At 52.1% G+C, this 17,142-nt stretch overlaps 1 protein-coding gene across 1 annotated transcript in view; it reads left to right on the forward strand.

Annotated features, from left to right (window-relative positions):
• TERF2 (telomeric repeat binding factor 2) overlaps positions 1 to 17,142 on the forward strand; it is a 498,766-nt gene that overhangs the window by 168,643 nt on the left and 312,981 nt on the right. The window contains exon 5 of the mRNA XM_069635526.1: positions 16,737 to 16,883. Coding sequence (XP_069491627.1) covers positions 16,737 to 16,883 — 147 coding nt within the window. The remainder of the gene's footprint in view (positions 1 to 16,736; positions 16,884 to 17,142) is intronic.

Genomic DNA, 17,142 nt, shown 5'->3' on the forward strand with positions numbered 1-17,142 from the left:
CAGATTATACACATGGGGGATACATACAAAGTGGGTGCAGGGCTGGAGAAGCAGCAGTTAGGAGGCGGAGGGGGAAGGTTAGGGGAAGGGAACTGGAGATGCAGAGTCGGAAGCCGTATCCGTGGGAGACATATAGGACCTAAACTTTGACCAGATATCTCAGAGCTTTGAGTGGGTTGGCTGCTGTAGAGCCCAGGATTCTTCGGTATCTGAGGCCCATGTGACCGCTCTGAGCCACTGAGCGTGGGTAGGTGGTGTAGGCCGAAGCCAGCAGAGTAAAATAGAGCGTACTGCAAGAAGCATGCAAATGCCAGACAGTTTTCTGGAGTCCCGGCGGAGTTCAGGAAAGTCATGGAAGAGACACCTCATTGGGGATGGAGTGATAGTGTGTTCAAGTATAGTTGACATGGTGGAGCATACTGCACTCCAGAACTGGGTGAGGCGGGGGCAGGACAAGATCATATGAATATAGACAGTGTTATCACAGCCACACCTGGGGCATCTTGGGGAGAGGTCATTCGAAATGTGGTGAAGACTGTTCGGGGTGTAGTGGTATCTGTGGAGTACCTTAAATTGAATCAGTCTGAAGCGGGAGTTGAAAGATACCCCATGGATGCGTGCACACATATGGGCCCACCGTTCATCGGTCATCTCCATCCCGAGGTCGTCCTCCCAAGAGTGTCTCAATTTAGTAAATGTAGGGGTAGATCTGGATTGAACCAGGGTGTAGAGTCTGGAAACTTTGCCTCTCGTGCGAGTGGGGGCAGATAGTTCCGCAACTGCAGGCTCATCTGATGGTATTGCTGGAAAGGTGGGGTATTTACGTTTGAGGGGTTTCCGGAGGGATGAGTACTGGAGCCATACGGATGGTTTACGTCTCAGGGACGATGGGAAGTCTGGCCATTCTATGAAGCTGCCCTGTTCAAAGATATCCCGGAGCAGTTCATATCCGGCCTCAGCCCACCGGCGAACGATGAGCAGAGGTACGTGCGGGACCTCCGGGAGGAAGTTCCAGTGTGGTAGGTTACCATGAAAGGGGTGGGCGGTGCCTAGTAATTTCCATGTCTTAGATAGAGCTAGAGACGTGCAGGCCACCGGGTCAAGTGAGTCTAAGACTCTCGGCATGGGCGTGATAACCAAGGAGCGGACATCACGGTCGCTGACCGTCAACCTTTCGAGTCTGACATGGGGTGGGGGGGTCTGATATGTTGAACCAATGCAAAGTGTATTGGAGTTGCGCTACCAGCCAGTATTTGAGGTAATCAGGAGCGCCGAAGCCGCCAACCTCCATTGGGGCGGCCAAGGTCCTGAGTTTAAGTCAGACCGCTCCTGATTGCCAGAGAAAAGTGTTAAGGGTACGAGTCAACACCTGGAAGAACCCCTCCCCTGGCCACTGGGGGATGTTGGTGAACCTATAAAGAAGCTGGGGTAATACTACCATTTTTAGTATCCCTATCCTGCCCACAAGTGAAATCGGGAGCTTACTCCAGCACAGTGTCTTTGCTGCAAGACTCTGTCATGATCTCTGCTTCCAAAAGGTCAGGGTTTTCCCAACTCCCTTGGAAGCAGATCCATAACCCAGGTTCCGAGTGCCAACCAGTCCCAATTGGGACCTTTTGGACCCAGTCCTGGCGCCAGTGGCACCAGGCAGTCCCAGCGCTGGAAGCGCCGGGCTCATAATGCTTGGGTGGACTTACCTGCAGCAGACCATGCTGCTTACTTGCCTGCCAGTTGAGCCTCTGATCCTCTTCTGTTTGGAACTACTTTTCCTGTTGGGTGGGGCAGGAGCCACTCCCTAGATTCAGGACACTGGAACTCTTCTGGAAAGCAGGAACTCTTTTCTTACCTAGGCGTGGCTGTGGAAGGAGACACCTAAGCACTACAGGAGGCTATTTAAACCACACCCGATGGATGAATCTTGCTTTGCGTTATTCTGCATCCTCTGCAGCAGAACGCTCATCGTGTCTTCTGCATCTGATCCTGGGCCTAAGGAAAAAGGCTTACCATCCTGAATCCAGTCTTCAGCAACACCTATTAAGACAAGAAAGAACAGGTTAGCATTACGGTCTTCAGTGACAGCTCTTCACTTACCTGGCCCATGGGCTGTCACCAACGCCTCGCGCTGCATTCCGGCATCTGAAAGACAAAGGCTTACCTACTCTTCGTGCGCTCCGGAGGTCTTCACACTGCATTCCGGCATCTGAAAGACAAAAGCTTACCAACTCTTCGCACGCTCCGGAGGCCTTCGGCGCTGCATCCCGCATCTGAAAGACAAAACAAGGTGCGTTTAAAGACATTGGGGAACTTTAATACTCACGTGCCATTACTCCTTTCCACATCTAACCCAGTGGGTATTCCGGCACCCTGCAGCCGCTCCGAACTTGTACCTGCAAAATAAAAAGACAGTTAGAGCGCATCGTGAAACAGGCAACAAGCGCTTACTTACGTGCTTCCAGGCGCTTCTATTCATCACACGGGCTCCATCTTCAACTCACTTCAGCCCGTCATCCGCCATCGCCGGAACCCTGCAAAACAAGAGACATCATTACTAAAGGCTTTAAAGACATTAGAATTACTCGAAACTTACCGTTCGTGCAGTAAACGACGGACAGCAGTCCTCTGAAGTCAAGAGGCCTGCTCCCCTTATCCAGTGAAGAAACTGGTTACAGCACCCTGCCCCGAGGCAGATGGAGAGCACAGCGTTCACTTACCTAAGGTGAGAGCGTTAACCTTTGGGGTTCTACAGGAGAAGAGAAAGGGAAGAAGAGAGAGACATTCAATAACCCAGTTCCTTAATCCCATATTTTCTATCTGCAGACATCTTACCCTTCGAGTCAGATATACAGTGCACAGAGGTCCAGCCCAAAGAGCCAGCCGTGTGTTACACATCACCTTTGAAGATACGGTATACGCCCAGTCAAGACCGGCGCCTCTACGGGAATCAGGTGAGCGTTACAGACTCGTGAGGTATTTTTGGTAATTCTCTTCAAAAACCAGATCAAACTGGCGAGCCACTTCTATACCGAGGTAGGTAAACTTTAACTGGGCCCATTCGATTCCCAGGGTGTCGGGGGGGGGGGGACGGGGGACATGTAGAGGCAGTGAGCGGGAAAAGGGTGGATTTAGAGCAATTCACTTTGAGACCTGAAATGTGTCCGAAATAGACAATATCCTCCAGTATCGGAGCCAAATTGGTAGCAGGGGAGCAGATAAAAAGAAGGTCATCATCAGCATACAGGGACACTATATCCGAATGGCCAGCAGTTCGCAAGCCTCTCTGTGCATGGGATTGGCACAGCATGTCCGCAAATGGTTCCATCGCTATGGCGAAAACCAGGGGGGAGAAGGGGCAGCCCTGTCTCTTCCCTCTAGCAATTTGGAAAAGGGGAGAACACCGGTCCTCAGTGCGGACCCTAGCTACTGCAGCTAGTACAGCAGTCTAACCCAGGAAAGGAAACAGGGGCCGAATTTCCATTTTTCAAGAACCCTCCAAAGATACTTCCAAGAGACGGAGTCAAATGCTTTTTGTATATCAAGTGTAGCAGCTACTGCATGGACGTTTGGGTTGATCCTGCTTATTATGTTGAAGTGGCGCCTCAAGTTCAGAGAGGTGGAGCGTCCCGGAATAAAACCTGCTTGATCTGGGTGAATAATGTGCGGCATGTAGGGGGCCAGGCGTAGGGCTCATAGTTTGGCGTAGATTTTGACGTTGCAGTTAATGAGCGAGAGTGGACGTAAGAGCCGCATTGGGTGGGGGGTTTACCAGGTTTAAGCAAAACAGTTTTTGTGGCTTCACAGAGAGAAGGAGGAAATTGGCCTGTCTCCACTGATTTCTCCCAGAGGGCCATTATGCGAGGAAGTAGGAGCGATTAGAAATGTTTGTAAAATTCAATTGTGATGCCGTCTGAGCCTGGGGATTTTCCTTATGAGAGTGAGTCTATGGCGTCCGAAAATTCCTCGGGGGTGAATGGGTTTTCGAGAGAGCTGATGGTTTCGGGGGAGAGGATCCAGAGGGGGAGGCTATCGAGGTAGGAGTCAATCTCTGGTGTCGGGGCACTGTCTGCGTTGGCATATAGGGATTCATAGAAGGAAAGGAATTCGGAGTTGATATCTTGAGGTGACGTGGCCAGGGATCCATCAGGTCTTTCCACTCCAGGGATGTGTGGGGCGCCGAACTCACGGCGGAGAAGCCTGGCCAGAAAATGGCTTGGGCGTTCGCCCTCACCGTATTTCCGAGCGAGGCCAGGGCCGTCCAGGAACCTCAGCTCGCAGTCCGCAAGAGAGCGGAACATGTTGAGTTCCGTGCCAATGGAAACTAGGATTTCAGGAGTTTGGCGTAGCGAGCATTCAGCCTCAAGGGTGGACAGTGTGGCCTCACTTTCGGCAATGTCCCTTCGGATTGTTCTAAGGATGCCATTTTCCTTGGATAGAACAATACCTCTAATAAAAGCTTTTAAAGATTCCCAGAGGGTGGCCTGTGAAGACACCGAGTTGGTGTTAATTTAAAAAAACTCCTCAATGGCCGCCTCCAGCTCGGAGCTGAAGACAGGATCGAGGAGAGAGTGGGGTTTCATTCTCCAGTGTCTGATCCGGGCCCCAACACACGGAGACGGTCACTGGTGAAGGGTCGGAGAGGGTTCTAGTAAGGATTGTTAGACGAGTCTCGTTCCTTATCAATATGTCAGACACCAGCCATCTGTCGATTTGGGAGTACGAATCATGCACCGAGGAGTAGAAAGAGTAGGAGCGAGAGTTGGGGTAAAGAAGCCTCCATGCATCCACAAGGGCAAGACGGGGAGAGATGACAATGTAGTGTAGGCTGCCTTGGAGAGTTGGCGGGGTCTGGAGCCGGATCTATCTAGGTCTACATCGAATATCGTGTTAAAGTCACCCCCCTCCCAGAGGATTGGTATTACGGGAAGCTGTCTAGAAGGGAAGTAAGCTGCAAGTAAAACTCTGGTTCGTCAATGTTGGGGCCATAAATATTTAATAGAACCACCTCCTTATTCTGTAGGGTACCATGGAGTAGCAGGTATCTGCCCTGGGGGTCGATCTGTGAAGATATGGAATTGAACCTGAGGCTCCTGTGGATTAAGGTCATAACCCCACAGCTTTGGGTAGAATAGTTTGTGAAGTACCTTTGAGGGCCCCATATTTTGGCAGACTTCAGTGCAAGCGTGCGTTTCTTGTAAAACCAGGATTTTGGCCTGAAGCTGCAATTGTCTCATTTTCTTATAGTTTCCCAGTCCCCGCACATTCCAACTGATAAAAGTCAAGTTATCCTCAGTCAACAGTGCAGAGGTATTTGTTGGAAGTTAAGTGTTTGCAGAGTGGTGATCCCTGTGGTCGGTGCACCGTTTGACCATCTTTGCAATAACATCTGAGCAATACTGCCCTATACTCTACCTCATTTGTGGATACCAAGCCATTTTTAACATAACACCTAACATTTCCCACCCCCTCCCACAAACAGGAATGATAACCCCATACCCGAACAACCAAATCCAAACTAATGGCATCAACGCCGGGGGGCCTGTGAACTGGCCTGGCAGCGATGATCCGGACCGGAAGGCAATTTAAGGATAAACATGGTGCCTAATAATCACATCGTGTGTCGCTTGGGTAGGACCTTACGTGAATGGGCGGGGCATGGTCACACAATAGAGAAACAATTCGCTCATGGTTGGGAGAAATGAGCTCCCAGACAACTAGACCAGGAAGGTGACTGGATCTATCAATAATTTGCAGAGCAACGTGACAGTAGTGGATAGATGCTGTAGAGGGGAGTTTAACTAGAGGAGTGCTCAACGAGGAACCCGTAGGTCTCCCCTGGGTTTATGAAGAATGGTCTAAGGACTAGGGCGTGCATGACGTAGGTAAAGGACCCCATATGGGCGAGAAACAGTCCCCTCCCACATTAAGTAACAGGTTGCCCGTTTCTGAAACAAATAGGCAATCCAAACCATAAGCAATCAACCAAAGGACATAGCATTAGCGAATGTACGTTTCAGAAGAGGGTCAGCCGGGGAAGTGGTCATCAATGAACCTGGAGGCCTCCTCAGGGATTGTGAAAAAGTACACCTGATTCGAGTGTTCAGTGCTCAACTTGGTGGGATATAACATGGAGTATTTGACCTCCAGGTCTCGCACCCTCCTCTTCACTGCCAGGATGGTTTTACGTTCCCGCTGAACAGCCACGGAAAAATCCGGGTATAGATGGATCCTGGCAGCCCCCAGAAGGAGTTCACCCTTGGCTCTCGCCGCCCTGAGAAGAGCATCGCAATTGCAGAAATTTAGGACCCTGGCTATAATGGGACTTGGAGGTGCGCCCGGCCTGGGACTCGCAGTAAGGGCGCGGTGGACTCTTGATTACAAACTATGAGGAAAGCTTTGGGGAATCAAGTAATGTTAGCAGAGTGCGCTCAACGTAATCCTCCATAGGTTCCTTGATGCCATCCCGGTTGCCACGCGCCGCGGTGAAGGGGCCCAGCATAGTGCATGTCCAACCACAGTTTGTTGGATCACAGGGTCCTGGCTCCCAGCGGATGTATATAGCCTCAGGGGAATAGAAGGCATAGACCCACAGTGAAGACCTCGCGTGGGAATTCCAATGGAGGATGATAAGTTCCAGGCTGGGAGGCTGTACCAATTTTGGGCCACAGGGCCAGTGCTAGGTGTAGTATGTCCGCATTTCCAGGGCACAAAGCGTGAATGGGCCCGCAGCCCAGGGAGTCGGTGTCCCCCCAGCAGCGCCCGCCAGGTTGTGTTGGGGGCGAGGGCCCCGAGTGTCTGGCACTGTGGGAGGACAGCAGAAAAATGGCGCCAGTTAAGCCAGATGCCAGCGAGGAGGGATGCGGATGTCAGCCGTAGTCCCAGAGCGGCGGGCTGTGTGGGCCGGAGCAATATCACTGCAGGCAGTGTGGGTGCAGAGATCGGGGGCCCTAGAGACTCACTGCAGTCACCAAGGGGCAGGAGTGCACCCCAAGCAGGTCCCAGGCAGAGGAACCTCCCATCCGGGCCCCCAGGGGCGCTGGAATAACAGCACGCCGCCCAGGAGGGGCGGCGGATCAAACAGCTCTGCGTTCGGAAAGGGCCCTCGGATCCAGGTGAGGAGTTGGTGTCCACACGCGGACGCTGCAGTCTCCAGAGGGATGGGGGAGAAGAGAGCGCTGCGCGAGCACAGCACCTCTCGCCCACTGCAGGCCTCAGATCCACGGAGTCGGAGGTACTTGACTCTGGAGCGGATGGGCGGGATGGAGCGGCGCAGGCTCCCGGGCCTATTGTCCTGTAAAGGATCTTCGTGTCAGGACTGATTTGCGTTGCGGGGTTCGGACAGCACTCGCCCAGGACCCTCCGCAGCCAAGTCGGGTAGTCAGTGCAAGGCTTGAAGGCGCACCAAAGCAGGATTCTGCAAGGAAGGTGCCTCACGGGACAGAGCTCCTAATCAGGCGGCCATCTTCCACAAGCACAACAGCGCCCCCCCGCTACATGTTTGATGTGTTCTTGCAGATTCTTGGAAAAAATAAGGATGTCGTCTAAATAGACGATTAAATAGTGTAATGACAAATCTGAAAATATATGATCCACAAATCTCTGAAAAACCGAAGAAGCATTGGCCAGTCCGAAGGGCATCATGCGATATTCTAATGCCCGAAGGGTGTACGAAATGCGGTTTTCCATTCATCGCCGCTCTTGACCCTGACTAAATGATACGCTCCTCTTAAGTCCACTTTAGTAAAAATAGAGGCCCCTCACACCGCTTCAAGGATGTCCTGAATTAGAGGTAGAGGGTATCGGTCCTTACAGGGGCCTAAACAAAGTTACCCATAATCGATACAGGGCCTAAGCTCTTTTCAATCATTTTTAGGTATAAAAAAATAAGGAAGCCCCAGCTGGGCTTTTGGATTCGGTTGAGCCTGTGATGCAACTTGGTCTGAAGGACTCTGTTGTAATGCTTCTTTTTCTGGACCTTGTGACATTAACCAAAGAAATTATAGTCCATGAACTCCTTGAGAGTTACTTCACTCTTAGGCAGCCTTCCAGGGACGTGTCTTAACCCTCCTAAACCTCCTTGGTGTCCGGATAGGCCCACCAGTTGTTCCTTCTCTCCTCGTCCACTCCGTATGAGTAGGAAAATCAGCAACAAACGGTGGATTAGTTCCCAGGCTTTTATGTGATGTGAGTGGCTTACTTCCCCCCCAATGGAAACCTCCCCTGTCAATCTGGCTTCCCATTGGCTGGTATTGCCATGTCCCGCCTCCTTTAAAGGCTGCCGTTTCCTTCCAAAGCGCCTGATTCCACTCTGCCTGTCAGGAGAGACCTGTTCCCAGGCAACTCCGTCCCGTGAGCCCCCCCCCCCCTTTGGAAGACTCTGCCTCCTGCCATGTGGGCTTGGGCATCCGGCTGCTCCAGAGTGGGCCACCTCGTCGAGCAAGCCGTCTCTCCCTCCGCTCCCTTCCCGGCGGTGAGAGACGCTCGGCAGGCCGTGCGGGTCGGCTCTCCGCGACTACCCGCGTTTCCCGCGGGTTTGCCGTCACCAGCCCGGACCCCGGGCTGTAAGCCTCGACGTCACCCCTGGCGGGTTCAGGTAAGGCTGGGCGGGAGGGGGCCGCGCTTTCCGTCTCGCGGCCCGCTACCGCGATCCTGTGGAGTTCCGGGAAGGACGGGTGGGATGGGGCAGCGCTGTCCGCATCGTGGCCCGCTGCCGCGAACTCGCGGAGTCCCGCTACCCCTCCCGCTACCCCTTCCATTCCGGGTCCCGCCTCACATCTCCCCATCATAAACTCTGGCCGATTGGGCAAGGTAGCATTCCTGGACAGATAGTCAGCCACCAGCTGGAAACCCGCAGGTTTGTTTAAGGTAAGGAAATCGAACGCTTGCAAAGACAGGAACCATCAAAGCACTCGCTGGTTGGTATCCTTATGTCTTGTGAGCCACTGTAAGGGGGCATGGTCGGTATACAACGTAAAGCAGCGACCCAAGAGATAATATCTGAGGGTCTCCACCGCCCACTTGATGGCCAAACACTCCTTCTCAATAGTGGAATAGGCCTCCTCGTGTGGTACGAGCTTCCTGCTCACGAAACAGACGGGTTGAAGTTCGCCTTCCTGCCTCCGGTTTCCTCCATCTGGTGTGTGCCACCTTTGGTTTTTTTTTGTACCTGATGTTCAAAGCTTGGCGAGGTCATCCTTCCTGGTACACTTGTTGAGGGGAAGCGACTATATCCGGCCTTTTGGTAAGCCGACGCAATGTCCACGGCTTCCGCCAATGTAGGCCTGTGGTGTTGCCTAACCCATTTTTGCATTGGGCCAGGCAAGGCTTCTATGAACTGTTCCAGTATTATCTTATCCAGGAGGGGTTGGTTGGCTGGTGTGGGGGATTGCATCCATTTCTCTGTCAGATCTTTAATGCGGTAATATAACTGCCGGGGACTCTCTCCGCTTCTTAACTTAGTGTCCCTTAGCGGAATGCGATAAGCCTCCTCATCCAGGCCTATACGGTCCAGTACGGCTGCTTTGATTTCCCCATATGGAGTGTTCCCATTGGGGTTCACAGCCTGATATGCACCCTGCATTACTCTAGATAACAGGGGAGCAACATACTGTCCCCAGCGCTCAGGCGGCCATTACGCATTTCTCGCAATCCTCTCGAAACTTGTGAAAAAAAGCTGGATCCTCCCCCTCCTTATACTTCTGGAGCAGGGTGGACGGCACCATGGGTTGGTTCCTCGTGCTGGCCACTGCATCTGTGAGTCTGGTAATATTCTCATGTTGTTTGTCCTGGGCCGTGGTCTGTAGGGTGCCCTGTAATTGGATGGCTTGGTGGAATGCCTGGCGGTCAGCCAATGCCTGTTGCGTTTGCAGCTGTATTAATTGCTGCAACTGCTGTTGGCCATCCGTCAGGGTTTTAATTAGGGTCTCCATCGCGTTGTCGGATATCCCACCTTCGTCGTCAATGTAGAAATCAAGACCCGGACCAGGTTGAGGTTGCTGAAATTATACTTTATTCTTGTGACATTAACCAAAGAAATTATAGTCCATGAACTCCTTGAGAGTTACTTCACTCTTAGGCAGCCTCCCAGGGACGTGACTTAACCCTCCTAAGCCTCCTTGGTGTCCGGATAGGCCCACCAGTTGTTCCTTCTCTCCTCGTCCTCTCCGTATGACTAGGAAAATCAACAACAAACGGTGGATTAGTTCCCGGGCTTTTATGTGATGTGAGTGGCTTACTTCCCCCCCAATGGAAACCTCCCCTGTCAATCTGGCTTCCCATTGGCTGGTATTGCCATGTCCCGCCTCCTTTAAAGGCTGCCGTTTCCTTCCAAAGCGCCTGATTCCACTGCCTGTCAGGAGAGACCTGTTCCCAGGCAACTCCGTCCCGTGAGCCCCCCCCCTTTGGAAGACTCTCCCTCCTGCCATGTGGGCTTGGGCATCCGGCTGCTCCAGAGTGGGCCACCTCGTCGAGCAAGCCGTCTCTCCCTCCGATCCCTTCCCGGCGGTGAGAGACGCTCGGCGGGTCGGCTCTCCGCGACTACCCCTATTTCCCGCGGGTTTGCCGTCACCCGGGCTGTAAGCCTCGACGTCACCCCTGGCGGGTTCAGGTAAGGCTGGGCGGGAGGGGGCCGCGCTTTCCGTCTCGCGGCCCGCTGCGGCGATCCTGTGGAGTTCCGGGAAGGACAGGTGGGATGGGGCAGCGCTGTCCGCATTGTGGCCCGCTGCCGCGACCCCGCGGAGTCCCGCTACCCCTCCCACTCCGGGTCCCGCCTCACAATGTGCCTATTTTGGTTATGTCGGAAATGATCGGGTCTAGATGTGTGGATGGGTTCCTGACATATAAGAGTACATCGTCGGCATACAGTGAAATAATTTCAGGCATGTCTTGTAGGCGTATACCCTTGCGAGTGTGCGATCCCTGACGTTATCTGCCATGGGCTCAATGGCGAGTGCGAATAGAATAGGGGAGAACGGGCAACCCTGGCGGCTGCCCCTATATAATGCAAAAGGGGAAGATGTCAGAGAATTTACCAGGACCTTGGCCATTGGTCTCGTATATAGCAGTTTTATGTAGGGGATCATATGTGCTTCCACCCCCATTTTTTCCAACACTGCCCACATGTATTTCCAGGAAACCATGTCAGAGGTCTTCTGGGCGTCCAGTGTGACCGCTACAGCATCGGCCATCGGGTCAATTCTGGACATCACATTGAAAAGTTGGTGGATATTGAGGGCAGTTGAGCGGCCGGGGACAAACCTGCTTTGGTCCGGATGAACCAGGTGTGGCATGATTGGGAGGATCCTATTCGCTATCACCTTAGCAAAGAGTTTCATATCCGTATTTATGAGCGAAAGGGGCCTATAGGAGCTGCATTCATCTAGGGGTTTCCCCGGCTTAGGAAGGACAGTTATCAGGGCTTCTCTTAATGATTGAGGGAGGGCGGCTAGGCGGAGTGACTCAGCCAAGACCTCCTGTAGTATGGGTACCAGGATGGCAACGTGTTCTTGGTAGAACTCCACTGTGAGCCCGTCTGGGCCCGGGGCCTTGCCCTTTGGGAGGTCTGAAAGGACCTGGACTACCTCTTCCAAGGTGAATGGGGCATCTAGTTGTTGTTTGGTGCTTTGGGAGGTAAATGTCATCGGGATACGTTCAAGCTGGTCATCTATGTCGTGGGCTGAGTGTTCCTGCTGGGGGCCGTACAGATTAGTGTAAAAGCTTGCAAAGGTGTCTATTATATCTTGGTCTGACCAGTGTCTTGTGCCTTGCCCATCTATACTATATATACAGGTCTTGCCTCCCTCCGCGCGTATCAATCTGGCTAGGGTTCTTCCTGGTCTGTCTCCCTCGCCATATCTGCGCGCCGCCATGGGACGAGCATAGTACTGCACCTCGCTGAGGGCATGCGATTCAAAGAGTTCAAGCTCAGCTCTGATCTTCGCCAAGGTTGCAGGGGTGGGTGTAGAGGCATGTTCTCGTTCCAGTGCTTTGAGCTTGGTTTTGGAAGTGTGTAGGGCTTGTCTGATGGACTTTAGTACCCCAGCCTCCCTAGATATGCACATTCCTCTAATATATACTTTGAACGCCTCCCATTGGGTCCCTTCGGACGTGTCGTGTCGTTTATTGCTATCAAAAAAGGTGTTTATATCGGACAGAATCTCGGCCTTGAAAACTGTTGCGCAGAGCCTTGGATTTGAAACGCCAGGCAGGGCGGGCGGGCAGGGCAGGGCCCAGTTGGATCTGCATAACCACCGGGGAATGATCAGAAAGTGTGCGCGCAAGTATCTGGACTTCTGCTATCTTACCAACCCGAGAACCCGTAACCAGGAACATATTTATTCTAGAAGAGCTGTCATGTACTGTTGAATGGAAAGTATAGTCTCTCTCTTGGGGATGGAATGTTCTCCACACGTCATTTAGATCCAGGGACAACATATATGCGTGGAGTCGTTTGACGGCTCGGGACGTGGCTCTGCGGGTGTTGCCTGTTCTATCCAGGAGATAGTCTAGTATGAGGTTCATTTCCAACTAGCAGTGTAGTATTTCCCACCCCTGGAGCGAACAACCGCATGCCATCCCCAACTAGGCATCCCTCGACCAATAGCCCAACAGGGGCTTAAACTCAAAAGCTCCATTTCAGAAGACATTGCAGCTGCAGAGGGGGCCGTCGCTGCCGTGTGACCAACATTTGCTAATACCCTTATGATGAAACATAATAATAATAATAATAATAATTAGGCATTTATATAGCGCTACGAACCCTCAGGTATCTGAGCGCTGCTTATTATTACCCACGGTGTGTGGTGCTCATTTATCGACCTTGTAAGGATGAAAGGCTGAGTTTGGTCCCGCCAGGATTCGAACCTGTGTTAACAGGCTCTGCACGGATGTCAAAGCGAGCGCTCTACTCGCTGTGCCACTTGACCGGCTAAAATCAGTCATCTTCAAACGGCTGATGACCTATTGGGTTAACTGACCAAACTTATTGTTGCGATTCAAGATCTGACCAGATGAGGCCCATACATGGTATATATAGGCGGGGCAGGTCTGTCTGGGTTCTATACCATTATTTAACACTATAGTAAGCAAAGCTAAGGTGCCTTCCACTTCCAGTGATGGTGCCCACCAGTTGGGAGCGCGGGGCTCTGACAGTTCAAAGCACCGCGGATCAGATCATTGAGGCTCGAGATCCCACCATTTGGGGCCCAAGTCTGGTGTATACAAGTGGGGCAGGTTCCAACCCAGCGAAAGAAGTTACATTAAATGGATAAGGACAACAGGTTGCGCCCTGAGGGTGGGCCACCATGACGGTTGAGGGGGCGTCTGCCCTAGTCGTTGTCCATCTGTTCCACCGGGGGTTCCGTTAGCGGGATTTGTGCCTCAATGAATTTGACTGCTTCGTCCGGGACCGTGAAGAAGTAGAGTTTGTTGCGGTAGGTGAATTTCAGGCAAGCAGGGAAAAGCATTGCATATTCGATCTTCCTGTCTCTAGCATTTTTTTCACACCTCCGAATTGCTGGCGCTCCATCTGTACCCCCACCGAGAAGTCCGGGATGATCCTAGTGGTTTGTGAGTCCAGCCTTAGTTCTCCTTTTTCCCTGGCCAGACGGAGTATGTGGTCTCTGTCTTTATAGCTTAGGAGCTTCGCAATTATCGGTCTGGGAAAGTCTCCCGGCTTGGGGCGTGGTGCGAGTGAGCGGTGCGCTCGCTCAACAGTGAAGAACGAAGACAGCATAGGATTGTCGAGGAGATCTTTGAGTAGTTGTTCAACCGCCGTTTCCATTCGCCCTTTGAGTGCCGATTCGGGAACTCCCACAATGCGAATTTTGGTTCTTCGCAACCTGGATTCCAGGTCATTGCACTTAGCTTTGACTTGTTTCATGTCACACACGAGCTCCGTGACCGTATTTTGTAGGGCATGGACATTTTCCTCATTGGTTCTGATTCTGTTTTCTGTCTTGGTGATTCTGGCCCCGTGTTGGTCTAGTTTGGATTTTAGCGAGGCCACGTTTGTGTTGATATCATCGAGTTTCTCGTGAAAGGCTGCAAAGTTTTTGGCCATGGACTCCATCATTGTTGTTGGGTCGGGCTGAGGGGGGTCCGGTGGCATGTCTGAGTCTTCCTGTCCTGCAGAGGAGGGGCCCTGCTCCGCCCTAGGTGCAGCCTTTGCAAACTTGTCCATTGCCCCAACCTTGTTGGCCCCCCCGCGACCTGTTAGACATTACTGTGATGAGGGGTGGCGCCTCAGTGGGTAGGGTTGTTGGCGGTCCGCAGTGGGAATTGTAGTGCGACACCGGCTCCGATTAGTGGGTGATCCAGCACTAGTAATATGGATAACTGCTCCCGTGGGGGTGAGAGCGCACCCGCAGCTGGGCAGTGCCAGTAAGGTGCCTGTGGGCATCAAGCGGCTTGAGGGCCTTATTGCAGTGGTCCCGTAGATAAAGCTGCAGTGGGCGCAGGCACAGCTGCGTGCTCAGAGCCGAGAGGTACCGAGCTGGCTCCAATATATTTAGGGTGTTTCTTAGCAACTCTGTGGAGGCACTGGGCTGTATGGTGTTGGTGGGGTGGGTCAGGGGGAGCCCATTAGTGTCCATGCAGTTGTGCGGCTCCACACTCAATGAGCATGGTGGGGTGTAGCAAGGCTCCCCTTCTCCGGTCCCACCCTGCAGGGATGGCTTCCAGCTCCCCTGGGAGCTAAATTTGCGGATGAGGGCTAGATTTGCAGCGTGTTGTGTGATGTCGGACTCACCCAGCCCCTGGGGAGGCAGGCGAGGGTTGGAGCACAGCTAGGCTGGTCGGTGATCCACTGTTAGCTGGGCGCTCCACGCAGGCACCGGGCCGGGGGGAGGGGGGCGCGCTGGCGCCAGCGGATGAAGTACCTCTCCTGGCGGCCCAGGGCTGGACGTAAGCGGGCGGGATATAGAATCCGCTACAGGGCCTCAGTGGGACGGCGAAGGAGAGAGAGGGGGGTGAATAGGATAGCGCGCAGCCACACTGTGACTGCTGGGTCTCGCGGAGGCCTCACTGGCAGGGCGGCAGCTGCCACAGTGACACTCCCACACACTCCTCTCCCCGGGGCCACCTACCGTTGCCGCCCGCAGTCGGCCAGGGCCCTCGGCGGTAGAACGGAGAATCGGATGTCACGCCCCCGGGTCACAAGCTCCACAATTAGCTGTCAGTCCCTCCGCAGCTCCACCACCTCCTCCAGCAGGCACAGGGGGCTCGCAGGCAGCGTCCCTCACTGCATGATGGCCCGCAAGGCGCGGGGCCCCAGCGCACGCGCCGAGTCCAGATAGTTCAAGGGCAGGCCCAGCTCGATCCCACACGGTGGCGGCGCAGTTGGACGTTTGTTGGGATCGCCAGTCCGATTTTGGCTGTTTTTGGAGCCGTGTATGCTCTAAAGTGCCAGGATACTCTGGAGTGCTCTGTAAGGGTTTTTTCAGCAGGATTCTGCTGTTGCATACGGATTGAAGTCTGTGGGTCACAGAGCTCCAAAGCTAGGCAGCCATTTTGTCAGCTGCTCAACATCGCCCCCCCGTCTCCCATTTGGCTTTTGATTGGCAAAGATAGCCGGCTTATACCAGACCAACCTGTTTCCTCCTGGTCCAGACCATTACTTGTCCATCGGACCCAGGTACATTGGGGTTACTGTGTCCTTGTTGTTTGTCTCTGGATGTTGCAGCCTCCTGTGAACCACCTGAAAGATTCAAAAAGAGAGTCTAGGCACTTGGATAGGGAAAGAGGTACCGATGCATAAGTGCAACTCTGCACCCTTTGGGGAACCAGGAACTGAGGCCTCTCCTAACTCCCTCACACCACCTCTGTTGAGGTATGACTCTGGTATTGCACTTGTAGGCTACATACCCAGGTCGAGAGGTCCCTGCCCCTCCAACCCCTCCGGACAAGGTCAAACACATGACTTTGTCGCAATATATATTTCACACACCAATCATAGGAAAGCATTGAAGTCCCATGAGTCAAAGGGTTAATGCATTGCACAGCTGCAGATGCAATGATGTTTAAGGGTGAAAATCAGTAATATCTAGAAATAGAATTACCAGACAAATACATTTTATGTGCTTCAGAAAAGGTGGAGACCGCTATTGCATTGGATGCCTAACATGAATGCCAATTGAAACCACATGCCCAGCCAATCTCAGATTGATGTAACTTCCATGGAGTTAAGCATCATTTTAAGACACCACCAATGCAGTGTTGGTAACTGACACAACCACAAAGCACTCCCCACCCTGCATATAGAACTGCTGCTTAGTTAGTGATTTAAAGTTAATGGACAATCACCACCACCAATATCATGATGGATAATTTTGTAATGTACATAAGGTTGTAATGTGTATCTTGCAAAGTTATCTTGTTATGCAATGTCAAATTATGGCCAGATCCGTTCTGTGCAGACCTTCCACACAGCACACACGCTAGAATACCATGTCAATGGTAGTTTATAGCTCTACACATTTCAAATACCTATAACCTTACAAAGGGTAACTACTCTATGAATGAACAGAATCTTTTTAATGATCCTGCACATCTGCAGAGATGATCTGTTTGTAACTGATTTTTAAGACCATTGTTAAACAACTTTTTTGTGATTCCTTTTAGGGGTCAGAAAGAAGTCCATGTGCTCATCGATTATCTTGATCTCGATAGATGTAGAGTGACTGCTGGGGTATGGCTGTCTTTCACATTTTAGACCTATGTGTAATTTCTTTTCTTTGCGTTCCCAGACAGTTGAGTCCGAGCTTGCAGATATCGTCCACAAGAAGAACCTAAAACACCCACTCATACAAAACTTCAGTTATGAGATTTTCAAGCAGCAAATTCTCCAGGATTTTGAAAGCCTGGTTGAGGATTCTGATCACTTCCTGAAAGAGGTACGAATGTCTAAGCTGCTTGCCATTCTTTGTCTTGCAACCATAGAACCAATAAGGTAAGCATTCCATCCTTCATCTGTGGCATCCTGTAAGTCTCAGAAAACAATCTTCTTAAGGCCAACTCCACCTTTCATTTTTCTAAGGGTGATAAAATGGCTGAGTCGGGTTATAGTTTTATTTAAAGAGCTATCAAACAGTAAAACCGTGCTATCAAATGCTCCTATGGACATATGCATTAAATCATTAACTTTTTAATGGC

This window comes from Ambystoma mexicanum, chromosome 1q (assembly GCF_040938575.1).
Source record: "Ambystoma mexicanum isolate Mex_15411 chromosome 1q, UKY_AmexF1_1, whole genome shotgun sequence".
Taxonomy (NCBI): domain Eukaryota; kingdom Metazoa; phylum Chordata; class Amphibia; order Caudata; family Ambystomatidae; genus Ambystoma; species Ambystoma mexicanum.